General features: G+C 43.6%; 1 protein-coding gene and 1 pseudogene across 2 annotated transcripts; one reads left to right on the plus strand and one right to left on the minus strand.

Moving 5' to 3' along the window:
- Nucleotides 1-271: 271 nt before the first annotated feature.
- CPLX4 (complexin 4) lies at nt 272-26,469 on the minus strand. 2 transcript variants are annotated; one of them, XM_032293647.1, is made up of 3 exons: nt 26,091-26,469; nt 19,914-20,001; nt 272-2,051 (listed from the first exon to the last, which is right to left on the minus strand). In XM_032293647.1, the coding sequence occupies exons 1-3, from the start codon at nt 26,255-26,257 to the stop codon at nt 1,824-1,826; spliced, it is 483 nt and encodes a 160-aa protein (XP_032149538.1). In that variant the 5' UTR covers nt 26,258-26,469; the 3' UTR covers nt 272-1,823. The 2 variants fall into 2 exon arrangements, with proteins under 2 accessions (XP_032149538.1, XP_032149537.1); XM_032293646.1 differs by lacking the exons at nt 272-2,051; nt 26,091-26,469 and adding an exon at nt 10,856-11,349 and having other exon boundaries at nt 19,914-19,995.
- LOC116561728 lies at nt 14,756-16,854 on the plus strand (annotated as a pseudogene).
- Nucleotides 26,470-27,581: the final 1,112 nt, after the last annotated feature.

Raw genomic sequence — 27,581 nt, forward strand, 5'->3', positions numbered from 1 at the left:
CAGCTGCACAGCCCCATTGGACAATGACCAAATTACACTGAAGTCATTTTGACGGTCAAGAGGAAGTGTTAGTGATTTCCTTAGCAGAACTGGCTGTATCTTTTACAGGAAAGCATGTCTTCCATGCCATCCTGAGGCTAGTCTGTGGAACAATTTGGCAGCTGTAGTATTTTATGTCATATAAAGTGTGCAAACATCAGGCCACACGCACTCCCCTCACCCGTCCACACTACCCACCCCGTCAACCACAGGGCAGAGTCAGGCATGAAACTGAAGACAAATCTTATCTATTATATTGCAGTTTTTAAAAAAGTATTTTAAAGCTTTTGCTCTGAAACAAATCACAACTCCCATGCCATTTCTGATAAAAGATAAGCATGGTTTTAAAACGTGGCCCCGGCATCTGGGTTTGTGGACTAGAAGGTTAATTAGCCTCAATCATTGTACCAGTGTCCTCCCGGGAACTTCTGAGACAGCCTAAACTTTGCCAAGGACCAAAGGTTGTGGACCTCTAGTCATTTGTTTTATTTGAATACTTTTATAACATGAAACTTCTTAGACAACACATTTGGGAACGCTGGGTTTAGAACAAGTTAGACCCTAAGTTTTTAGTCCTAGTTTCCTTTTCCTTTGACAGAGCAGTTCTTCTTGACAAAATTTGTTTTCGATCCTTATTCACCATATGAACAGATTCACCAAAAAAACGGTATTTTGTTTTGGTTTGGTGGGCTTTAGCTAAATAGCTCGAAGTGTTTTGGTGGTTAATTGTCCTAAGTCTTTTGAATTATTCCTTTTGAAAGAGAGCAGGTATTAGGGGGAAAAATCAGTGTCTACCCTGAAAGCCAGTGGCACCAAATGACAGTGTGATTTACTGGAAGGTGGCCTGAAGGGGTGGGATGGGAAGGGACAGGAGAAGAAAAAAAAGAGAGAGAAGGAGATTGGGCAGGAAGGACAGAAGGCGGTGAGAGAGAGGTTGGGAGCAGACAGAGAGAGAGAGACTGATTTAACTTCTTAATGCTCTCTGTTAGTCTACCCACTGTGTTCCCATTGCTATCACCAAGTACAGGGTTAAGCTCAACTCAAAAAAAGCAGTTGCCTCCCTGGTTTTCCTCTGCCTCTAACCGTGCCTCCCTCGGGTCCATTTTTCACATGGCCTCTAGAATGATGATCTCCAATGCAAAGGGCTGGTGAGGTCTATTTCCTGCCTCAATTCCTCACCATTCACCACATCCCTGCTACTGCCACTTGGCTGAGAAGTGTCCAAGGACCAAACTTGATGAGAATCCCTGCCAAGTGTCAAGGAGCCTGAGAGGTTGAGGGGTGAGGGTGACTTTTGATTGCCCTGGAGTCTGCGGCCTCCACTCCCTGTGGGCATCTCGGCTTCTTAGAGGGCTGCCCTCCAAGGAGTGGACGCCTTGACTCTACACATCTTTCTCTGAAGGGACCTGGTATCCTGTGAATAGCTGGACAGGCTGAGAACTTGGCCTCTAGGGAAGAAAGTTGGAGAGGAAATGCCACCTGCTTTTGTTTCTTCCTGGCTCATCTAAGGTCTTTAAGCAGACACATGTTCTACATCACTATTTCCAACTGAAGGTTTGCAGTCCATGTCATTTATAACTAAGAGGAAAGCATGGTTCCTGCTGCAAGGTGCTAGCTAGTGCTCTGCCAGGAATATTTAGAACAACGAATTATCATCTATCAATGGGCCATCGCGGTTTTCCTAACTGTGTTCACTACGTGAAAACATGTACTGTTTGGAACGTCCCACAGGAGAGTGGTCTTTTCCAAGGATGGCTCGTGTCCTCCCTCTACCCCTCCCACCCTCACATCACAGAACACTTCTGCTCTGCTGTCTGCTTGATTTCGGTGAAGGTGGCCTGGGCTTTTTCTTTTATGGTATCCAAGTCCATGTTCTGGAGATTCTGTATCTGCCCAAGAATAGAATCTTTATCTTCTTCCTCTTCTTGATCTTCATCTACCATTTTCCGGAGATCTTCAGGTAAATCCACATCGTCTCCAGCCATCTGGATTTGGTTCTCATCCATTTCACTCTACGTGAAAAATAGAGATAGATAAATAACTCTAAACTTACCCTACTAACTCACTAACTAAATAAATTTTAAAAGCAGCGGGAAAAGGTCTGCAGAGAATGAATGAAGTGAGTGGCACGCTTGGCCTTGAAGCATAGCCTGGTCCTGGTGGCAGTAGTGGAGACTCCTGTTGGGAGGTCGCTCCTTCAAGGCACCTTGGGTTGATCAGAACCTTCCAGCATGGTGGTTCTCCAAGCGTGGTCCCTGGACAAGCAGCATTAGCGTCATCTAGAGCCTGTTAGAACTACAAATTCTTGGCCCCATCCCAGACCCACTGAATCAGAAACTCTTGAGGTGGAGCCCAGCTCTCTGGAATTTTTTTTTTTTTTTTTTTTTTTTTTTTGAGCTGGTGTCTCACTTTGTTGCCCAGGCTGGAATGCAGTCACATGTTCTTGGCTCATTGCAACCTCTGCCTCTTTGGTTCAAACAATTCTCCTGCCTCAGCCTGCCTAGTGGCTGGGATTATAGGCGTGCACCACCATACTTGGGTATTTTTTTGTATTTTTAGTAGAGACAGGGTTTCGCCATGTTGGCCAGGCTGGTCTCGAATTCCTGACCTCGGGTGATTTACCCACCTCAGCCTCACAAAGTGCTGGGATTATAGGCGTAAGCCACCACTTCCAGCCCCATCTGGATTTTTAAGAAGCTCTTTCTCTCTGTGATGCTGAGACATACAAAAGCTGGAGCATTACACCCCAACTCTGCCTAAAGGCATCTTTGCAAATTTGCAGACTCTATCAGCCCCATGCCAAGACCCATTCACCTGGTTGACCCCATTCTAAAGGATGGGGTTTCAGTTTACAGGGACTAGACAGCGTGCTTTAATTCACTCATCACATCTTAGAGGCAACTTTTGCTTAATCATTGCCCTTTTCCTCCCTTCCACTAGACAGGGAGCCCCTCATGGGCTCACGTCAGATTCAACCCTCCACCCTTAGCACCTGGACTGGAGCCTGGCACCCCGCACACGTGTATTAAGTGAGCCATCGAGGGCATGGCTCCCACTCAGCATATCGGCAGTCTAGCCTTCGGTGTTGCTGATACTCTCACACGTGCCTTGCACGTTTCATTTTGTGATTCTAGGAGTGTGTGTTCTAGAATTTCTTAATACATGCTGCCTGGTCTTTAAGATTCCTTTATTTTTATTTTTATTTATTTTAATTCTTTTGACAGGGTCTCTCTCTTTCACCCAGGCTGGAGTGCAGTGGTGCAATATTGGCTCCTTGCAACCTTGGCCTCCTGGGCTCAAGCAATCCTCCCACCTCAGCCTCCCAAGTAGCTGGGACTAGCGGTGGGCACCACCATGCCCAGCTGAGATTCTTTTACCACTTACGCTGTAGAGCCCCTTGTTCTGTAAGGAGAGAGGAGTCTAAAGAAAAACATCCTCTGGGAAAGGTTAACAGTAGCTTACATCCCCAGGTGGCTGCTGTCAGATTTTTTGGAGATCAGGTTGTAACATGAGGTGACCTGGGTTTCAGGGAAACAGAAGATTAAAAAGAGTGTCAGAAAAGCTAATAAGAGGAAAGATCTATGTGAGAGCCACCTGAATATGTTGTGACCAGCCTTGAATTTGTTACCAAAGCTCATGAAGAATTATATTAAAAATGATGATCTTAGTCAATCAGACTACGTTGGTTGTTTTTTTTTTTTTTTTTTTTTTTCTTTTTTAGATGGAGTCTTGCACTATCAGCCAGGCTGAAGTGCAATGGCGTGATCTTGGCTCACTGCAATCTCCACCTCCTGGGTTCAAGCAATTCTCCTGCCTCAGCCTCCCGAGTAGCTGGGACTACAGGCTCGCGCCACCACACCCAGCTAATTTTTTGGTATTTTTAGTAGAGATGGGGTTTCACCATGTTGGCCAGGATAGTCTTGATCTCCTGACCTCATGATCTGCCTGCCTCGGCCTCCCAAAGTGCTGGGATTACAGGCATGAGCCACCCTGCCCGGCCCAGACTACACTGTTTTAAGAAAGATTTCTGCATCTGTTGACTTCTGAGGTGGATTTGACAGCGCCTAAATTGCGATCTGAATTCCCCTCATCTGGGTGCTGCGTAGGAATGATCGGAAAGAAACATCGTTTGTCTCTAAGTCCAAATGGCCCACCAGGGTAACCTGTCAACTCCATTCTTCATCCGTAAAGTGGGTTGGAGGGACCAGATGGCTGAAGACTTTTCCAGGTCTAACTCTCTGTGGCTCCCATACTTGGAGAGGCTGAAGCCCAGCCGCCTTTCCCCAGGGCTCTCTTCTTTGATTCAGTTCCCTGCGCAGAGTGACACAGGGATCTGGCTCAAGAAATAGCTTGAGAAGCAGATTTCTGATGCAGAGGGAACCAACGCTTTTGGGAAAGGCAGTCCTCACCCAGGCCTTCCCTGGAGACCCTGGAGGACAGTCCCACTCCGCGCCAGCCTCTGGAGAGAAGTGAAGCCTCTCTTTGCTCTTGGCCAGGGCCTTGGGCCCTCCAAGTACTTAACAGATTAATTAGTTCCTGGTCAAACTGTTGTGGGATTAATTAGTTAGTTAATCCCTAGGGGCTCCCAGCCAATCGTGCATTTCTATTTATTTTTCATCTGCCTTCCCTAGCGGCTGCTTTCCTTGCTGATCGTCTTCTAGGCCTTTTTGCAGGAAGGAGAGGAAAAGCACACGGCAGGCAGCTCATTCTCAGTTCACGCCAGTGCGGGACATCTGCCCTCTCTGTGCACCCCGAAATCAAATGCAAGTGATTTGAAGAGACATTCCTGGGAATTCTGGCCCCTTCCCTTGGACTGGTAGAAAGATCTTCAAGCATGTCACCACCAGGTTTGAACCAGGACAGGGTAACTGCTGTGGGCCTGCAGGGACGGGCAGCTAGAGGGGCCAGAGGAAAGCAAGCCATCCAGCCAGGGTTATAAAACACCTAACAAGCTCTAGGGTGCTCACGGGATGGTGCTCGCCTGCCTCCCATTCCCAGGGAGACCTCATCGAGGCCACCTTCTGTGGCTCTGCTGTGCTTGAAGCAGCTTCGGGGTTTCCTCCTTCAGGGGCGATTCTGAGGTTTGTTTTATTCTCGTGCCTCCTGCTCAGGGAAGGGAGAGCAGTGCAATTCTACGGTGCCTCAGAGAGAGGATCTTGATTGACCTAACTTTTATCAAAGAGGTTCTCAAAGTGGGTTCTCCAGGCCAGCAGTGTCAGCATCTTTTGGGACCTTGCTGGAGATGCACGTGCTGGGACCCTACTCACACCCACTGATTCAGAAACCCAGAGCGCAGGCCTCGCAGCCTGTGATTTAACTATTCCTCCTGGTGAGTCTGGGGCTTGCTGAAGTTTGAGAACCACTGCTTTACATTTCTTGAAGACAGGGACTGTAGCTTACTCATCTTTCTGTCTCACAACCCAGCAAAGTATCTGGCATGTAGATACAGACAATTAAATGTTTACTGAATAGCCAGGCATGGTGGCTCATGCTTGTAATCCCAGCTCTTTGGGAAGCCAAGGCGGGCAGATTACCAGAGGTCAGGAGTTCAAGACCAGCTTGGCCAACATGGTGAAACCCTGTTTCTACGAAAAAATACAAAAAATTAGTAGGGCGTGGTGGCGCGCATCTATAGTCCCAGCTACTCAGGAGGCTGAGGCAGAAGAATCGCCTGAACCCGGGAGGTGGAAGTTGCCGTGAGCCAAGATTGCGCCACTGCACTGCAGCCTGGGCAAATGAGAGAGATTCTGTCTCAAAATATAAACAAACAAATAAATAAATAAAAATTTTAAAAATTAAAATAAATGTTTACTGAATTATTCAGTGAATGTATTGTCAGGGACAATAGCCTTAATAATACTTAAATTCGTAGGTCCTATTTGCTGCAGAGAGCTCCGTTTTCATAGCTATTGGCTTATCTTTACACTCCCATTGCGGCATCGCAGCCTAAATTGCCCGAGAGAAGCAGCTCCACCGTTACAGGCTGTGTGGCCTGGGCCACTTTGCACAGCCTCCCTGAACTTTGTTTCCTTGTCTGTGTACGGAGAATTGCGTTATTTGCCTTAGAGCTGTGGAGGGTTAATTAGATGGTAACTGAATTATTTAGAATCTGTTAAGCACTCACCCCGTAGTAGCTATTCATAAAAATAATAACCTTCACAAGGGGACAGCGGAATTTGCTGTGAACAATCTTGCACATGGGGTTAGCCCTGATTATCAGGAGGCCGTGCTGTCCTGGGACCTTACCTCTGACCTAGCAAGGACTCCTACCTTCACCCAAAGGCTTGGTTTTCCTAAAAAGCCAGGCTGAGTCATTTCATCTTTAGCACTAGGCCCTCCACTCTACGAGAAAGCTACCTAGCCAGCCCTAGCTCCCCTTACCTCCTGTCAGGCCCACCCCTAAATTTTGTGGGTGGCAGAGCAGGAGTGCCGATAGAAGTCGCTGGCTCACAACCTGGCCCTCTTTTCTCTCCAGTTCCTGGCTCCAGCCCTCACTGGGAAAGGCCTTGGGACCTTGGGACCACGGCCCCTCCCCCATGCCTCAGGCCTAGTGTGCATGGCGGCTCTCAGGGGCACAGAGCTGGGAAGGCTCTGGAATGTACTTAGACTCTTAGGGTCCCAAACAGCTGGAGCATGGACTACAAGAGGAGTATTTGCTCTGCCCGGTCTAGGCCTTTTGGCCCACAGACTCCTCACCCCATGTGAAAGAGTGTGGCTGGGAGAGACCAAGAGAGCCCTCTAAAACATGGGCAGCAGGACAGCGGCCTCAGATGTCCAGGTCCAAAGGCAGCACTGGGTGCAGTCAATCACTGTGGTCAGAGAGTCCTGCACTCACGTTGATCTAGAAGGACAATGCTACTGGCCCTCCACCAGCAGCATGGCTGCCTCAGGAGGTGATTCTAGTATTGAACCGATTATTCTGGGCTGTGGCCTGTGCCATGGACACCTTTTAAATAAAGGTAGGATAATCGGACAAGGCCGTTGGGTTGCTAGAGGAGAAAATGAAGCCCTCTGGAACCTAATGTGCCTGTAGCATCATTAGCTCTGGATCCTAACTGACTGAGCTCACCCGAGCCCTAGAACTGGCTAAGTATTCAAGTGTCTCCTTTGTAAAAAGCTGACGCCTATTCAGACCATCCTCCTGCTGAGGCGGCCTAGGAGAATGAAAGATTGTGGGATTTGGAGTTAGACATGGGTTCAGGTCCCAGATCTGTCATTCACCAATGCATGACCTTGGGCAAGTCAACTGATATTTCTGATGTCCGATGGGAGGGCCACTTAGAGGATTGTTGAGCAGATTGAAGGAGACATGTTGTGAAACAGCCTCGCAAGCGTCTCAGCTCTGGACAAATGGTAGCGGTGGTTATGAATATTTTAGAGGAAAGAGGGCAGCTCCGTGTCAAGATCCCTGCTGAAAGGATCCCTGGGATAAAGAAGGCATGGACAGTGAAAGAGACGGTGGGAGAGTATCAGCCCTTGAGAGAAAGATCCGGGACAGAGCAAGCAATTAAGAAGCATAAATGGGATTGACACAGTGGACACAGCAGCCTTGTTTCCTCTCCTCCTAATGAACCACCCTGCTGACAGGACCTTGTCTGCAATTCAAACAATGAATGTCTTGTCCACACGTTCTGCTGCCCATTGACAAATCTTGGGTTGGGGAGACCAGGAATATTTGGACACAGTTCACACTTCAAGGAAAAGAAGTAAGGCCTCATTACAACCCCCAAATACAAGTGCAGTTACGGCCAATGTGAATCAGCATCACCACGGGCCGGAAGCATCTCCAGGGAGGGAGGGGAGGCTCAGGGATGACAGCCGTGGCGTGAATGAATGAATGAGTGAGCCAGCACATAATTAGGGGACTTATAGGCTATACTTTGTTCTGAGAGGCTCCGTTTCAGAGATCTTCTCATTTCTAGAAATCTTATCAATTTGGGATATTGTCTAATGCAGTTAAGAACTAATTATCTTTATGCCAGCTGATGAGAATTCATTTTAATCTCTTGTTTTTAACCAGACTTATCTTTATGGCTGGTGCAGAATGCCCCATTATTTAAATAGCTCCATATCCTACCACTGTCATTTCCTGTGACTGATGCCTGATCTTTCACCAAAGGATAAACATGACCCTGGCTTTCAAGACTTACCACTTCCTAGACCTGGAGAAACTGGTCTTCTCTTTTACCAGACTTGAGATACCATGACAAATTATCTTAGGTGGTTGTACCTTCAAAAAGCTGAGCATTCTCAGCTTTTTGTCAGAGTCTAGCTAGTCAAGCGTGGTGTATAAGCAGACTCCAGGGTGATTGATACTAGGTAGACTGGATTTGGGTTTTGGTTTATTCACTTCTCATTGTCCACAGGATACCAACATCTAGAAGAAGGGATTTCTTTCACATGGAGGAGTTCATGTAGCGTGATATTGACATAATTGTGAGGATCATGTAATTGAGCAGTCAGGTACCTGTCTTCCTTCACAAGCTACTCTCGCTGTCCTGGTTATAAGCGAGGCTGCTGCCCTCAGAAGCTCGTGTGTGACTAGTGTGGAGGCCCTGGGCTGGGCATGCTGGCTGCTCCTTCTGCTGCACCCTGCTGTTGCTCTTCCCTCTTTAGCTACTTAAGGAGCCCCCAGCACCCCCAGAGTAGGACAGATGGTGTGGATTTGTCTTCTTGAAGAACAGGCATCAGTTTTCACTTTGATTGAAAGTGTGCATGTGTCAGGAGCTACATGGAATAAGATTCTAGATCCCATCTGCGCATATCTCAAACCTCTTTCCCTTATGAAGACATTCCATAGGGACTCAAGAAGCTCCTATAGGCCACTATCCAAACCTCTCATTTACAGATGAGGAAGGCGAGGTCCCGAGAGGTAAAGATTCTTGCAAAAATGTCATTCTGCTCATCAGGGGATGAGAGCCCAGCATTGCTGTCAGAAGGGTCTGGCAAGAGAACGTGGCCTGTGGGCTCGGGTTGGCTTGTGGTGGAATCTTGCTCTGCCATTCACTGGCTGTGTGACCTTGGAAAGTCACTTTCCCTCTCTGAGCTGTTGCTCTCATCTGTAAAGGCGAGGTGATACCTACCTACCTTACAGGGCACTTGTGAAGATGACGTGAGAAAGATGGTGTGGCCAAGCAATACGTCTTGAAATCCTGCTTCACTAGTATCCAGTGACTCCTTCTTCCCATCCCCATGCTCCCTGTAGACATGTAGCCCATTGAGCTTTCAAGGACATGAGTAGGAGGAGCGAACCAAACTAGGGCAGGGTGAGGAGGGGAAGGAAGAGATGGCGGCTGATGGGGCCTCTGATGGCCTCCCCGCCGCCTGGCCACCAGAAACAGCTGCTCAGAAAGCAGGAGGTTTCGGTGTCTCAGACCCTGCTGGGCAGCCCCAAGGGCTCCTAATCTGAAGGGATCTGTTAAAGGAAGGTTCACAATCATCTCTGTTATTTTTTTTAAGAGGCAAATTTTAAATTCAATTGTTAATCGAACTTTCAATGTGACACATTTAAGGGCAACTCTGTTGAGTTTCTCCTATATGCATCTTTATTCGAAACGAACGATGCCCTTAATACAGCAGACAAACACCAGGTGTAACTAAATCATATGGCTCAGCAGGGGTCACAACATTATTTTTCAATGACTAACCCAGATTGACAATTCTGTTAATAGGATTAGGGTTCATTGTGGAACTGTTTTCTCTTATTAATTTAGCTTGACTTACATATACATTTTAAATTGGCCGGGGAGAGAAACGCATTTGCTTTTAGAAAGAATCTTGTGGCTTTATTTAAAAACATGTTACTTCTTCTACTTGAAGAAATACGGTGGTTTAATCATAAAACAAGGACAACCTTGTGTTTTATACAAAACGACAGTGCCAAATCTGGACTTGTTTTTTTCATGAAATTGTAAATTGTATTTTAATATGACTCTAATGGCATATAAATTCTTTCTGCTGTTTTTGACACTTTCTTCTTTGGGCATTTTCCCTTTTTTTTTTTTTTTTTTTTTTTTTGAGACACAGTCTCGCTCTGTCACCAGGCACCAGGCTGGAGTGCAGTGGTGCAATCTCGGCTCACTGCAACCTCCGCCTCCCAGGTTCAAGCAATTCTCCTTCCTCAGCCTCCCGAGTAGCTGGGACTACAGGCGCGCACTACCACGCCCAGCTAATTTTTGTATTTTTAGTAGAGAAGGGGTTTCACCATGTTGACCAGGACGGTCTCGATCTCTTGACCTTGTGATCCGCCCACCTCGGCCTCCCAAAGTGCTGGGATTACAGTCATGAGCCACTGTGCCCAGCCAGGGCATTTTTCTTTCTTTTCTTTTTCCCCAGTAATATCCATTTACTCAGCAATCAAAGTGTGTGTGTGTGTGTGTGTGTGTGTGTGTGTGTGTGTGTGTATGTTGTGTGTGTGTGGTGTGTGTGTGTAATTTTCTATGTCTCAGCCACCTTGCTGGGCACTGAGCACAGAGATTTAAAAGTCAGCTCACTTTTTTAAGGAGCACACAGTAGGTACAGATATTTAGGGTCATAAGATGATGTAGGAGACATGAACTCAAGGTATATGGAAATATGACGGAAGCCAGAATTAGGTAGTGGGAGGGAGATCACGGAAGGCCCTAGAAGAAGTGGCACTGACTAGAGTCTTGCAGAAAGGAAAGGCCACAGGGAGCAGGGAATGGAGCAGGAGGAGGCTCTAGTCCAGGCAGGGAGTAGCAGCAAGAGGTGAGGCTGGAGAGACAGAACTCATTTCATGGCATACAGGACAAGGAGTTCTGATTTTATTCTGAAGGTCATAGTAGGCCTTTTGTAAAAAAAACAGGTAAGAAACAGGATCAGATTTGCATTTTAGAAACCTCAGGTTTGAGGGGGACAAGACTCCAAGTAGAAAAGCTATGATGAATTGAGAACGATTCAGGAGTGAATGAAGATGACTTGGCGATTTCCTGGCTGTGCGGCTGGAGCAGAGAGGGAAGGAGCAACAGTGACCTCTGGTAGCCAACCTGGGAGAGGGGTTTGTTGGGAGAGCCACCCAAGGAAGTGGAGCCTAGGGGAGGAGCAGGTTTAGGGGGAGAATGAGCAAGTGAGTTTTGGATATGAGCTGGTTCAGCCTGTGAAGTGTCTAAGCAAAGGTAGCTACAGTTGTGAAATTTCGGGAAAAGATGTGGTCTGGAGGTATAGATATGAGAATCATCAGCATGCAGGTGGCAGCGGAAATCTACAGGAAGGTGCAGCCCTCGGGGACAATGCGCAGGCTCCAGGGAGAAGAAGAACCAGCCAAGGCGGCACCCTGGAACATCCCACAATCTGGAGGCAGACAGAGAAGGATAACTCATGAACAAGAAGCAGTGTGAGAACAAGAACCAGACGGTGATGTCTGCAAACTGAGGAGAGAGAGGGCTTTAAGGAGGAAGCCATCACCAGTGCTAAAAGAAACAAAGAGGCCCCAGGAGAAATTAAGGGAACACCCACTGTATTCAGACAGATACTGGACATCTGGAAGAAGAAGGTTTCTGCAGAGCAGTGAGAACTAGCCATTTAAAGGAAGACACTTAAAAAGCCATGTTTACTCAGAAAGCGCGGTTTGCTTATTTTAGACGGGAGACATTTGACCTCCTTTATTCAGAAGAGGCCAATCAAGAAGGAGAAACTGAAGATACAAGATCCAGAATAATTAGTGGTGTGCAATCCAAATCTAACATGAGCATCATGGATGACTTTAGGCATTTTAAGTCCTCTGATGACCTATAATTGGACAACTAAAGGAAATCGACATAGTCTGGATATGCATACATGAACATTATCGTGATTGATACAGATACATATACATACTTACTGCAGATTACCACAATTTGATTACTGCACTTATTAGATTACTTATCTGATTACTGAAATTAACAACCGTCATCAAAAGACATTGGTACAACAAATAGTATTGTCGCTAACAATTAATAAACTTGAGACCCAAGACCTTTGATTGTTTATCTAGAGGGCTAAGGCTTATGTTGTTCCTTTTCAAAGAGTCTACATTTGCTTTTCCCCGTCAGCAATAGAGTGAAACCCTTTTTCATAGGAAACACCAGCCAAATAATTTCTTTAGAAAATACAGTTCTAATTCCAAAATGTGACATAGTTATCCTCATTAGACCTGACAGCTCCCGCGAAGACATTTTCTCAAATCTGCTCCCCGTCGGGCCTTGGTCAGGGGAAGGGTCTAGAACTGAATCCTGCTGTTATGTAACCGCCGTGGCGGTGACCCTGGGGAATTGTGAATGAGGTACCCAGGGGGTCATCCCTCATTAGCTGGAGGACATGTTAAATTCGTCCAATTCCCCGTGGGCTGTTAATACTATTACTATGAATGCTTACCCAATATGGGCTTTAGAAGATGGCACAGGCTAAGCATTCTGCAAGCCTGGCAGGGAGGGGAAGGTTACTGGCGCCCGCTAGAGTCCCAGTGACCCCTGCTTTCTGGCCTGTGCCATTTTCTTTGTTAGACAGCGTGTTCAGTTCTAAAGTCTACCAACCAAGAATCTGATGCCCAGTTTAGAGGGGGTATGGGGCGAAGTGGGCATGAATAAGTACTGGATGAAGAGTAAGGAGGTTTGCTTGACTCTCCATTGGTCACAGGAAGCTTTGTGACCTTTGGCAAGTCCCTTAATTTACATGATCCTTATGGTTATGTGTTGAGTGCACACGTATGCTATGTGCTTTTCTGAACGTAAAAAATAAGTCTACTGAAAAGAGAAGCAGCACCCAGACGCTGGTGTCAAGGAGCCAAAGTACTGGGGTCACCCAGGAGCCTGAACCTGTTCTAGGAAAGGAACTTAGAGGGCTGGAGGGAAGGGACGGTTGGCATGTTCCTCAGATGACCTTGGAAGCTGAGCCCCATGGAGGGGACTCATAAGGACGTGGGAATCGGTTGCTCTGTTTCACACCCAATACAGCGGTTCCTTTGGCTCAGCCCACAGTCGACCTGGCCAGGTAAGAGCAGGTACTGGCAGGCCTGCCTCTCCTCTCCTTCCCTCCAGCTCTTTGGACAAAGCACCATGCCTTGGACTTCTCAGTCTCAGCTCCTAGTGACCCAGATGCGCACTGTCTGGCGTTCCAGGGCCTCCTTGCTCCTCAATGCAGCATCTAAGAGAAGAAACCCTACACCTTGCTTTCCCACTGTGTTTTTCTGATGCTTAGGTACCTGCAGTTCAATAACAACCACAGCCAAGCCACTGGGTAAGTTGGCTGAATTCAGTATTAGAATAAAAAGCATGGCATTGGAGGCCTGGGACATGATTCTGCCCCCATAGGCTTCATTTTATTCAGTCATCTCCTCTCCAGGCTGAAGATTCCAATTCCTTTAGCCCGCCCTCGATTGCTGCCGTTTCAGAATCTCTCTCCAGTCTGGTCACTGCGGAGACCGCGGAAACTCGGCTGTTTGCGAGCTCCCTCTCCCGTTATGCCATGGGAGGATAGAAAACACACAATCTGGTCCTTAATAACAAAATAATGGACTTCTTTTTCTTTTCGTTGTTTTTTGTTGTGTTGTTTTAGTTTAGTTTTGTTTCCCCTCTACCCAATGACTTATCAAGACTTTTTTTTTTAAGTCACCTGTAGAAATTGGCTTCTGCCCCGCCCTGGTCCTGCCACCACCCGCAGCCCGGGTTCTGCCTCCCGCGGGTGCCGGTGGCCGCGGCGGTGGGAACACCAGGGGGCGCCCGCGTCGAGGATTCGCGGCCCGCGCTGGCGGCCGCTGCGCCCTCCGCGCTCCAGCCCGGATCTGGGTTGGACGCGAGCAGCTGTTCCGCATAGCCTGGGCAGACGTTAGCCTGGGAAACGTGTCTGTCCCCGGAGCCTCTGTCTTTCTCGCCACATGGGCCACCGAAGGCTCCCCGCACCCAGAGCCTCATCAGTCGGGGGCACACGAGTGGGAGGGTAACGTGTGACCAATGACCGCGCGGGAGGCAGAGGCGGCTCCCAAGGGTGGGGCTGGCTTGCATGCGCAGGGCGCTGCACTGGGGTAGGGGAAGTTAGCCACAGCTGGTGATAACTGGACGAAGTGGAATACGAGCCGGCTGATTTTTAAAGTGTTTATTTTATTTTTTAAACTGCCCCTTGCAGAGCACTGGCTAACTCATAGGCAGCATGCCCACAGCACCGATTTTTCTTATCGTATACAGTAGTTTCATTCGGTGCTATTTTTATGGCTAGCTACACGGGATTAGAATTTCCATGTGCTTTACAAAAAGCAGGCAATTGTATGATTCCTATTTGTAGTATTTTCTATGCCATAGGCACCGTTTTGAAACATTGTGTGTACAATCCATTGTTACAAATGCAGCCAAATATAAAAACGTCCTTGGAGAAGGAGGTCCCCACCTCCTTCTGGAAGTAAACTGCAGTGAACGACGGGGCATAGAATGCTTTGGAGTGAAATTCTCATCTGTTTGTTTGGATTGTATTTGGAATGTAGACAGCTACTTGCAGGTCTAGGGTCAAATCATTAGACAACACAGGAGAAAGATGATGCTCCATATTTTTTTTAGGCCATGCAGAATTCCAGACTGCCCTAAAATTTGGGGGAACAGCTCAAATATTAAGAGTAGAAAGCACAAATGCCGGAAAACATGAGTCCAAGCTGCAGCTGGTAGGGATTGGTGGCTGCCAGCCTTGTGAGTTTTATTAAAACTACTGGCCGTGAAGCCAGTCTGCAGCCAAAATGCCCAGCCGAAACAAGCTGCCCAGCAACCTGCCGCAGTTACAGAATCTGATCAAGCGAGACCCACCAGCCTCCATCTAGGAGTTTCTACAGCAGTATAATCACTACAAATCCAATGTGGAGATTTTCAAAATGCAGCCAGATAAACCCAGCAAAGAACTAGCAAAGCCGGTGATGTTTATGGCACAGATAAATCACTGCTACCCAGAGTATCTAAGTAATTTTCCTCCAGAAATGAAAGATCTTCTCTCCTACAATTGTACCATATTGGATCCAGATCTTTGAATGACGTTTTGGAAAGCTTTCATCTTGTTGAGAAGTAAGAATCTCATCAATCTATCAAGCCCACTAGAGCTCTTCTTTGAACTTCTACTTTGCCATAAGCTTCTGCGAAAGACTTCATACACACATAATGCGACTGACATCAAGAATATAAACGCAGAACACAAGAACAATAAAGTGAATGTAGTATTGCAAAATTTCATGTACACCGTGTTAAGAGATAGCAATGGAACTGTAGCCAAGGTGTCTCCAGATGTGATGGCTGAACGCTACAGAAGGAACATCTGGAATGATGCCAAAACTGTCAGTGTTATCACAACGGCATGTTTCTCTAAGGTCACCAAGATATTAGTTGCTGCTTTGACATTCTTTCTTGGGAAAGATGAAGATGAAAACAGAACAATGACTCCGAATCTGAGGATGACGGACCAACAACAAGAAACCTGCTAGTACAATATGCTACAGCAAAGAAAAGTTGCAAAAACAAGAAAAAGTTGGAAAAGGCAATGAAAGTGCTCAAGAAACAAAAGAAGAAAAAAAGAGAGGTGTTTAACTTTTCAGCCATTCACTTGATTCATGATCGCCAAGATTTTGCAGAAAAACTGCAAAGGCAGCTTGAGTGCTGCAAGGAGAGGTTTGAAGTGAAGACGCTTTTGAACCTCATCTCCAGATTGGTGGGAATTCAAGAGCTCTTCCCCTTCAATTTCTCTCCCTTTTTGCAAAGGTTTCTGCAGCCCTGCCAAAGAGAAGTAACAAAGATCGTTCTGTTTGCTGTACAAGCCTCTCATCACCCCAGAGATTCTTCAATCATTGCTTATGACTGTGGCCAACAATTTTGTGACCAAGAACTCTAGAGAAGTCATGACAGTAGGAATCGATGCTATAAAACAGATAACAGCTCAGCGTCCTCTGGCCATGACTGAATGACTTCTCTAAGACCTGGCTCAGTATAAAACACGCAAGGATAAGAATGCAATGATGTCTGCTGGAAGTTTGATTCAGCTCTTCCGAACACTGAATCCTCAGATGCTTCAGAAGAAATTCCGGGGTAAGCCTACAAGGCCTCCATAGAAGCAAGAGTACAAGAATATGGAGAAGCAGATGCTAAAGATTATACTCCAGGAGCAGAAGTTCTGGAAGTTGAGAAAGAAGAGAATGCTAGAGATGATGAAGATGGATGGGGACGTACCAGTCTCCGTGAGGAGGAGGATGCCGATGGCAAATGGTTGATGTGCAACACTCTTCTGATGAAGAACAGCAAGAAATTTCCAAAAAGCTGAACAGCATGTCCACGGAGGAGCAGAAGGGCAGAGCTGCAGCCATCGGCGCCAGTCGAGCTTTAACTCAGGAAGACTTCCAGAAAATCCGCATGGCCCAAATGAGGAAAGAACTTGACGCCGGCCCGGGGAAATCCCAGAAGAGGAAATATATGGAAATAGACAGTGATGAAGAGTCCAGGGGTGAATTACTTTCTCTTTGGGACACTGAACGCCTTCATTAAAAGCTGAAGTCTGACCAAGAGGCAAGACTACCAACTGCAATGACTGGAAAGACAGATTGAAAAGAATTTGTGAGGAAGAAAACCAAAATGAATCCATTTTCCGGTTCAACAAATAAAGAGAAGAAAAAGCAGAAGAACTTTATGAGGATGCGGTATAGCCACGTCCAGTTAAAAAGTAAGCGTTCCTACCGAGAAGAACAGTTGGCGCTGCGAGATGCACTTTTGAAAAAGAGAAAAAGAATGAAGTAACTTCCCAGGAAGTTTTCCCTTCTGAGAAGAATGCTAAGTTTGTGTCATTACTCTGAAAACTGGTAAATTAAGCATGTTTGTTTACATTAAAAAGTCCAGAAGCACTGTATTGTGAAAACTGCTGAAAACGTGGCAGCAATTTGGTGTTTTTATTCTGGAGGCGGCTAACGGTGGGAATGTTAACGTAAATAGCCGCGGTAGCGTCAAAGCGTTTCATTTATCATTCATGCAAAGAAAGTATTGAGTGCCTATTAATTGTCACTGTAAATACAAAACGAATGAGCCGTAACCCCTTCACTCAAGGCATCGACAGTTTAGTTGTGGGGGTGGACACACATATGAGTATTTATAGCGCAGTGTAAATAGTCCTCTAGTAGAGGTAGGTCCATATTTCTATGAGGTCACTGAGGCCTTATAGACTAACTCTGTAGGGATAGGAATTATATATTCTCGTAAAACAAAGCAGGACAATGTTACAGAATAATAGGTTCTTATTTGTACGTAGGCTTACCTCCTGAAAACAGCCCCCTGCTGTAAGATTTGGGGTACATAATTTAGCTCTTTTAGTCACTCCAAAAGATGTAAATGACCCCCTCTTATTTTTTTTTTGAATGTCATGTAAAGCCTTTTTGGTTAAGACCTCACTTTTACAAGTATAAATAGTACCTTTGGAATGTATTTAGTTCATCATTTGAGCTGCCTTCATCCTGGTTTCTTCAGCCCTCCTTCGCCCTGTAATATTTTCAGCCCACTCTTTACCTTGTCTCAATAAAAAAGTTCCTAATGCCAAATAGGAAAAAAAATAAAGAAAGAAAGAACAAATGCCTTGAGGAGAGGGGAACTCTGTGCAAGTCTTTTGTGAACGAGTTGCTCTTTTTCATGGTGTGGGGCCTGAGTTCCAATCCTGATTCTGTCACAGGAGATGAGGCTTATTGCAAAGCAACTTAACTCTGCTGGGATGTAGATTCCTAGGTGTAAAACGAGGCAGTGGTATGAGATTATGAGATGAGCTTTACGGTCTCTTTCATGGTCTATGAAAAAGATCAGGTGAGGTTTCAAATGCATTATGCATTTAAAACAGCTATAGAAAAGGGGGTATAGGAACATCGGTAAGCCATGAAATGAAAGACACAGGTGGGCTCTACTGTTAATTTATCAACATCCTTCATGTCCGCCTCTCCCACTAGCTAGGGTTAGGGAGCAGTAGCCTATGCAGGTATAGTCACAATCATTCTCTAGGGAGGATCCGGATTTGTGCATTTCATGGCTATAATTCTTTCCTCTTTCCATAGTTTCTGTCGGAAAGGCTCTTGCTTCAAAGGATAGCCCCGCACAGAGATTTGAGAATTATTTTTCTCAGAAGAGCACTCAGACCTTACTGCTAAGCCTAAGGGTGTTCATCCCTGAGGATCCGGAAGTAAGCAAGACTGCTGATTCACCATTAGTGGAGAAAAGGTCAAAGGTTCAGTGCCTTGAGGCTCAGGAAGCTCCAGTTGCTGCATTGATTACACACCTGAGGACTGGCAGTCCTCAAGACCCCCGGTTGTTATTATCAGGAAATCAGACTTGTGCCCAGAGATCATAATGTCAATAACAAGAGCTCTACTGTCAGGCACTGTACTAGGTCCTTTGTATTATATTATCTCAGACAAAGATCTTATGAAGTTAGCAACTATAGCTCTCATTTTATAGATGAGGATACTGAGGCTCAGATTTTTTTCTTTATTGCTGCTGCACAAATTAAGAGTGTTAAATATTTTTTTAAAAGCATATGATATTGCATCATGGCGCCACAACTGAACCCCAATTCTCTCTAGATCCCTACAGAAGAATAGCAGTTGTCAAAAATAAATCTTTAAAAGCTCCACCATTATGGACGATGCACACCCAGTCGATCATATGTGTGTGCGTGCGTGTGCATGTGTGTGTGTGTGTATGTGTGTGTGTGCGTGTACATGAAATTTTTGCTTCATCCCAACCAGATTGATAGTGCTTTAATCAGATGGACCCAAGAGCAGAGGCCAGGGGCTTTAGTGCGGCAGCAAGAATCTAACTCAAATTTCCTGCCTAGGGGGAGGCCACATTGCTAAAGAGAGCCAGTGACATCTAGGGAGTTTCAGGAAATTCACCAGACAATGAAAGTGGCAAGGACAGTGTTTAGAAGTCCTTCACTCTTCCAAAATGCAAGCACACTGAGGAAAAGCTATTAAACCTGAATTGTGGGTGGAATAGGAAAAGCAAGGCATTCTTTTGCAAGTTCATTGGCTGTGAATGAAATGAGCTCACATTTTACTGTGGGTTTTCCTTCCCTTGTAAAGAACAGAGCCCAGGTTCCTTGGGCACCTTAGGGATCCATGTCTCCCATGTTGAAGTCTTTGGTGATTTCATCAGTGACTTTGCAGAGACAGTGGACTCTCCCTTGTTTAGTGCTTGTAGTTTCTAAAATCAGCCTTTTCTGGGATCTGCTGGGGATCCATGGAAGGAATTGGTTTAGCGGCACTTTCTAAACCACCTGGACTTGGAGGTGGCTCTCATACGTGGGATCATGCCCTTGGAGAGATTGTCTCCTTTGCTTCTCCAAATGGAAGATGTTCTTTAAGGGATGGTGCATCTTTGGAGTATGAAGTTGAATAACCAACCCAGAAGGTGAAGGTGGAGTCATTTAGCCAGGGATCTTTGCCTGTACCAGGCAAAGCACAGTGCCTGGTACCTAGAAAGAGCTCAACCAATGTCAGCTATAACTATTGTTCCCACTGAGTATTTACATAGAGAAGTTCTAGAATCTTTAGATACATTTACATTAAAAGGTCATCTATAGGTATTACTTCCATTTTTTTTTTTTTTAGCAACAGTGGTAGTTCACAGAAATAAGTTAAAAACTGGAATCAAGTTTTTATGAACTCCTAGTTCAGTGTTCTTCTCACTATATCACACATCTCAGTTACAATTAGGATAAATGTGTGTGTGTGTGTGCGTGTGTGTGTGTGTGTATCCATATATATAGATATATATATCCTCCAGGATATATATATATATACATATATCCTTTGCAGATAGTTAAGCATGACTTCCCACTTTTTATTAGTTAAGAAATGAGTCAACGTTTGCTGTGCTCAGAGGTCTTACCTTTGGCAGTCTATATTTTTCTCTGAGATGAACTCTGAGGCATGCCCTCTCTGCCTTTTTCTGTGTAAATGCAGCATCTCTTTCCATCCTAAAAGTTAAAGAATAAAGGATCAGAAAGATACAGAGAGCTAAGGACATTCCCACCTGATGGATACAATGAACTCTAAATTTCTCTTCAAAGAATCAGTATGTCAGTATGTTCAGTTCTTTGGTCTCCATTTTAATGTTTAACTTCCCTGTAGTTTCAGTAAACAACTTTTTCCACCAGTTCTAGTCAGTAGTTCACATCGTTTCCCCTCATTATCTGTTCTGTCCTGACTCACCTTGATCACCTGCTTTGACCTAAGTCACCCCTAGTTAACTGCTCTAACCTAACTCACCTTTAGTTACCTGTTCTGTAACTATCCTTCCCACCAAGCTGCTCACCCCACCACTCTGGCTAATACTCCTGCTCCCTTTAAAAAAGCTAATCAGAATTAGCTTAGACTGTGTAGTCCAACTCTAGCCAACAGAAGAATGACACAGCAGTAAACGCTACATGCATCAAGGACAAGAACCCCTTTCCTTCCCCTGCTCATGTGTTCACTCACCATTGCTCCATCTGTGAGATGTACCTTTCTACAGAAATAAATTGCCTTGTTGAGAAAATTTATATTCAAGTGTTACTTCTTTGCAGCACTAAAAATTTCCATATACTGTAACACGACCCGTGCTCAGAGCCAGACACTGGGTTACACCTTCTGAGATGCCACTGCCAGCAGCCATCTGGGAAATATGAGATTTTTTTTTCTGGGTCCCCAAACATCTGCCTCTCTGTTTGTCACTCTACTGTCATAACTCTCAGTTCGTACCCCAAAGTCCCAAAGACAATTTGTTTCTAGGAATCTCCTGCCTCTGAGAGAGGCAGGGTGATTATTCCTAACATGGAGTTACCCGTGGACTGTTCAGCCAAGGACCATGAGCCTCAGAATCACCTGGTGCACTTACGACAAATGCAGCTTCCTGGGCCTGATCCTAACCCTGCTGCATCAGAATCCCCAGGTGCAGCGGAGGGGAAGCTACATTTTTAGCAAGCTCCCTGAGTGATTCTTACACAAACTAAAATAGAGCCATAGTGTCCAGAGCCAGGCAGTTCTTTGAAGACCATTGGTGTTGAAGGATATAATATAAACCTGTCTCCCTTCATTGTTACCCCCTCCAGATCCCAATTTAGGCATGGTATTTCCTTCACGGTTTTGAAGGAGGTAGCCCCAAACCAGGTAGAGTATGTTTCCAGAATGCCAGACTGGGGTCCCGCTCTGTGGATGATCTAATAGGACTCATGATTATGCTGGTTGGAAATGGACGTTCTCGCTAATGATGATCCAGACAAAAGCAGACGCCTTTGGGGATGTCTGCAAAGCTCACAAGCACCAACACCCTTCCCTGCTGCCCACAGAAGTGCTGAATTTATATCCACAGCCCTGCCCTCTGGCTATACTGAGTCAGACCAAGCTGAGTAAATGAAATCTCCTTTGAAAATCTGGGATTGGTACTAAGAATGACAGATACTTACAGTGTGGCTGGCACTATCACAGATGAACTTGGTAGCCATTGGCTATCATTTTCCACTAGCCATGTAGCCTGGTTGCTTGAGGAAGAACGAAGCAGCCATGCCCAGATAGAAGCAACGGCAAGAGATGGGGGCGGAGTGCTCGTGGCCTCTCAACAGCCTCTGCTTCCTGGGTTAGGTCCAGGTGAGGCCTGATGGGAATTGTCCTCATGGATATCTGGTGAACTGCCTTTGCATAAAGCATTATCTGCTTAAAACAAATCCCCTGTTTTCATTTTCAGGTGAAAACTGGTTTCTACGTCTTGACTCTGAGTTGGGAAATCATCTTAACCATTACACAAAAAACTGAGTGTTAAGAAAGGATCTGCAGCAAATGATTAGGTTAAACTACTGATCATAGGCCCTGGGCTCAGGGGCTCTTTCAACTCATTTCCAACCACAGAATGTCAGGTCTGGAACGGGCATGAGAGAGCATCAGGTTCAACCTTCTAGGTTTGGAGACGGACAGCAAATAAAGTGGCCTGTCCAGGAGATTAGTGACCTGTGGCATGGGTGAGCAGCAGACCTTTTCTTCCCACATTTCATTATAAAAACTTCCAAACATACAGAAAAGTTGAAAGAATTTTGGTATCAAATCCATCTAGATTCTACAATTTGCATCTCACTGTATGTTTTCTCACATCTATTCCTCTCTTTGTCCACCTTTTACTTTTTTGATACATTTCAAAGTTGCAGAAATCAATGAACACTTTCCCAAAAACTCTTCAATATACATATCATTAACTAGCGTGACACGTTTGTTTACAGTTTCTCTTCTTGTGAAGCAAAATTTGTATCCAATACAATGCACAAAACTCTTAAGCGCACCATTCAATGATTCCCCAAAATGCACACACCTGTGTAACGCAAAACCCTCTCAAGATAGAAAACATTACTCTCACCTGGGAAAATTCCCCCATTCCCCATTCCTGATCAAAGCTTACCCCCAGCCTTAGAGGCAACCGCCACGCCTTTTCTACCATAGATTGGTTTTGCCTGTCCTAGAACTTCATAAAAATGGAACCATACAGTTCATCTTTGTGGAAGGCTTCTTTCACTCATCATAAAATACTTTTGAGATTTATCCATGTTGTTTTCTGTATTAGTAATTGGTTCCTTTTCATTGCTGAGTAGTAGGTATTCTATTGTTTGCAAAAATACAATCGAGGTTTGTCTAGTCATTCTCCTGTTAATAAACACCTGAATCATTTCCCATTTGGGTCTACAGTGAGTAAAGCGGCTATGAATATTTTTCTAGCTTTTTTCTGTGGACCTATATTTTAATTTCTACTAGGTAAATAGGCATGGAATTTGCTGGGTTCTAGTGTAACTTACTGGGATATGTTTAGTTTTATAGGAAAGCAAGACCTATCTCCAAAGCGTTTGTACTAGTTTATGTCTCAACAATTGAAACAGGAGTTCTAGTGGTTTCACGTTTTGGTCAACATCTGATATTTTTGGTCTTTTTGATTTTAGCCATTCTGGTATTTATGGAGTGGTACTTTACTGTGATTTTAATTTTTTCCATTTTCAAGACAACGAATTAGGCAGCTTTTTGTGTACTTTCAAGTAAGATTTTCATGTACTAATTAGCCATGTATCTATCTTTCTGAGGTATTTGTTCAAATCTTTTGCTCATTTTTTTTTTTGCTTTTATTATTGAGTTATAGGAGTTCTTCATATTTCCTAGATCCCAATCCTTTTTTGGATATATTTTCCGAATATATTCTCTCAGTCTGGCTTGCCCATTTAGATTCTCAATGGCATCTTTTAACTAATAAAAGTTTTAAACTTAGAGTTGAATTGATCATTTAATAACTTTATGGTCATTGATATCATCGCCAATCTGGCTCATGATAAAAGAAACCTTCACCTACTTGCAAGTTGCAAAGATATTCTACTTTTTTCTAAAAGCTTTATAATTTTGGCTTTTATGTTTATGTGTGTGATGCATAGCAAATTAATTTTCATGTATAGTGTTAAGTAGGGGTCAAAGCTCAGTGTTTTTCGATTATTTAGCACCATTTGTTAGAAAGACTTTCCGTTCCCGGTCTGATTATTTTGGTGCCTTTGTTGAAAATCAAATAACTATAAACCCCATTGATCCATTTGTTGGATCAATGCAATGCAGAGTTAGATTCCAGTCCTCCAGAGTCAGTCTACAAATCACACAGAAAACCAGTTGCTCGATTTACCATCACATGCAGCTAGCTAGTCTCCCCCTCACCAAGTAAAGTGTAAATTTCTGCAGAAGAAAATCCAGGTCTTTCATTTCAGTATATTCCTCCCAGTGCTCTGCTTATACTTGGGGTCCAAACAATTACTGAATAAAACAAAGGTCATAGTCAAGTTACAAATGGCATTGTAGAAACTGTTGAACCATAACTAAGGCAAAGAAGCATTTTAATATAATGGAGAAAATGGAGGGATAAACGACTATTGTTTTATTTCCTTTCCAGATAGTCTATTTATGATTAGACCTCTTTCAGTACTAATGTAACCAGTAACACACACACACACACACACACAAATTGAACACAGATGGAAAATAAAAATGAATATGCATTGTTAAATAGAATGCATTGCTAAATAGTTTTTTGTTTATATATCGTACAGTCTATGTCCCCAGTTCCTAAAATAATTCGGATGGGTTTAGGAGGCTTTTATTTGCTAACATTAATTTTAATTATTTAATATACTATACTGTTTGTAGCTAACCCTGCGTTTAACTTGTGATGAATTATTTTTAATGCTTACTATATGTTGCATTCTAGGTGATGAAACTCTTGAAAACTCAATCAATGGACTAAAGAATCATCCTTCTTTATCACAGGGAAGCTGACTGCCCCATTGTCCTGCCACTGTTTCTTAAATTGAGCGACTACCTAAATATATAATATTCTCGCACACACATATGCAAAAAACTGAGTAGCTGACAACTCAGTCTACTTATTGACTGTACAATTTGGTCATTTTGAGCTTTGATCTGTCCAGATATAAAATTAAGGAAAACTAGGACATTAGTTAATCAGATAGATGCCTTATCTGCAATTGGATCTACTGCTTGGACATACTAAATGACATGTCGCATGATCACAGTGTAGTCTACATTTCTGACTGTTTTCATTAGCCTACTTGATCTGACAATGTTTGATGCTGATGTTTGTGTTCTATTCCTCATTACACAGTACTTATTTTGCTTTTACAGCTTTTTGTTCTTTTACATGCCATAGGTAAAATCAGCCAATATTCAAGGAATGCTGCTGCTTTTGCCCAAGTCTTACCACCACCATCATTTTTGCTAGTTGCATTGACTTTTTAAAAAAACTGACTTTAATTTACTGCAGAGCCAAGCATAATGTATTCTAGTTAGTTTATAAGCCATGATTTCTTTCAGAACAATACAATAGACAAGGTTTCCACTAAACGTAGTCTCTGTACTTTCTTTGTTTCCTGCAGGTCATTAACCTTTTCACCTATAATCATCTTAGCGATAGGACTTGGGCAACTATTACGTAATTGATCATTAGCAAAAGAGACCTGGTGGCAAAAACAGAAATACTTTTCTTTTGAAACATGTAATAAACATTTAACCCCTAGAATGATGTTTCATTTTTTAGTTGATTATCAAAAGACTATTAATTCCACCTTAAACATTTAAAAATTACACAGAGATTACATTTATTTTAGAATCAGTCTTCAAGTGGTGAAAAGTTGTTGGTGATATTCACGTTCTGTAATACCCCACTAAAATATTGCTTATATTTTATATTTTATTTTTGTTATATTTTATATAACCAAGAGAATGCCTTTAATTTTGGCGGAAGGTGGCTGTAGTTTTTAGGGATGAAGTATCATGACATGTGTAATTTCCTTTAAAAACTATTATCTAGCATCTCTGTATTTAATGTATAAGCAAATGTAGCAAAATGTAAGCTGTTGTCTTTATGTCATAGGATATATGGGTATTCATCCTACTCTTCTACTTTTCTGTATGTTTAGAATTTCCATATTAAATAGTCTACAAATCTATTCATAGTCTTTGATAAGTCAAGTCTTATGCCATAATTGTCATGTTATGCTTTCTGGGTTTTTTTTTTGTTTTTGTTTTTGTTTTTTTTTTTTTTGCACATGTAAGATCAAGGAAGCACCACACTATGTTCTTTTAGGCCCTTTTCTAGGTATAAGGTCTGAATTCTTACAATTTGAAGACTTTCTACTTGCTAGAAGGATGAATTTTAGAAAGACCATAAAGATAGTTAAACCCACTGCTTCTCATCTAAATAATTAAATTGAGGTCAACCAAAACATGCATAGACCAGAAAGTGTTAAGCTGCGTTAAGAACAACATATAGATGCATTTACTATTGTTCATTTTCATTCACACATGTAGAACATAGAACATAGTCGCTGCTGATGTTAGGGAACTGTTTACTTTAGAAGAACGACCTTTCCTCCGGTTAGAGGTAAACGCAAAAGGAAAGGCATCTTAAAAAGCAAAGAGAAATAAACTGGGAAACAGAAGAAGGTGTGGCCAGAATGAATTTCCTTTGCTTTTTAAGGGAAATGAAGCAGTATGTACTCACTTCTCCTCAATCATTTGCTTTTGATATTCCTCATATTCCTCTCTAGTCATCCCGTGAGCTGCTGCAGGATCAGATGTACCTCCTTCTTCTTTATTTTCTTCAGACCCACCACCAAATCCTAAATTCTTTACCTGGTTACTTATCATACTTTTCATAAGGAAGGCCATTTTCTCTGCCCCAGAAAAATAAAACCAAAATTCAGACAAAAGCTGAAAAAAAAAAATCCAAACAAACCCAAGAGAAATCCTCCAAATATTCTCAGTGACAGCAATACATTTAAGAGCAAAGGACTTTGTATAGCCTCATCTATTCAAGGGCATACTGATAGGGAAGAGTGGTTTGTCGGCCGTAAGCTGGATTAAAGTGGTGAACTCCTTAGTATACACAGGCAGATGGTTCAGATTACTAAAGCATACAATCAGAGGCTACTGCCTACCTTCTGAATTAATACACTCAGCTAATTTCACAGGAAAAAGAAACCCCCACATCATCTACACTTCTCCCTACCCTTTTCTAAATTTTTAATTATAAGCACAGCAGGGCTTCATCAAGAGTCCTATTTCAATTAAATTAATCAGAGCTGACTGATTATATAGCTGTTGTGGAATTTCCAAATTCCAGCCCTTGAGCACAACATCCTGTTGAAAAACTGAGTCCAATGAGACTCAAACCCCAGAATGCTTCATTAAGCAAAAATAATCCTTTTGATCCATCATTTTATCTCATTGGACTTTAAGTACTATGTAAGGATTTGCTTTTTAGCTTGCTTGAATTTGGTTTGCTTCCACACATACTGTGTCCCATACATAAATACACAACTGACAAATGCAAAGACCCAGACAGCAGGTCCTTGGTTTACATCTCGAATATTATCTTAGAATTCTCCTGCACGGAAATGTTACTTGTCTGCATGGAAATCATGCGCTTGACACTTCAAGGCTCTGATGCAAAAGGTAAGACCATTCATTATGTGAGTCAAATCATCAGTATGTAAGGGTCACTTTTTTTCTCTTGCATACACAGTCTACCTCCTGGGTGCTCTATTTAAGCTTACTGGTATACTTGGATGAAACTGACAATATTTTGTTATCACAACAGATTCTCTATGGCTGTGGTTTTCTTCAGGTCAAGGGAAGAATTGAGTATGGCTAAGACTTTAATCTATGCTAGTATCTTTCTAATTAAAGCACGCCAAAGGGGGTGGGGTGGGAAGGAAGAGATGTAACCCAGTGTTATTTTATCTGAAGGCATAAGTCCTCTCAGAAAAGAGGTGATTATCTCTCTGATCATATAGAATTATATAATCTGGATTCTTGCCTAAAATGCTTACTTTATATATTTTAACGTCTGCTTTCCCTTTTACTAATCTATTCTAAAATGCTGCTAAAATGGCCTTGATATGAAAGGCTAAAAAAGATAATTTAGGCTGAAATATAAACTGTACTCAGAGCTCCGATGAGAATGTACATGAATAGTGAGCTCCACTTTCAC

This window comes from Sapajus apella, unplaced genomic scaffold (genome assembly GCF_009761245.1).
Source record: "Sapajus apella isolate SASKATOON/1434 unplaced genomic scaffold, GSC_monkey_1.0 scaffold30, whole genome shotgun sequence".
Taxonomy (NCBI): domain Eukaryota; kingdom Metazoa; phylum Chordata; class Mammalia; order Primates; family Cebidae; genus Sapajus; species Sapajus apella.

Coding starts and splice junctions, on each gene's coding strand:
- CPLX4 (XM_032293646.1), bottom strand. CDS start 19,990: ATGCTGCATTTACACAGAAAAAGGCAGAGAGGGCATGCCTCAGAGTTC. Junction 11,350..19,913: donor AAAAATATAGACTGCCAAAG/GTAAGACCTCTG, acceptor GTCTGCCTCCAG/ATTGTGGGATGTTCCAGGGT.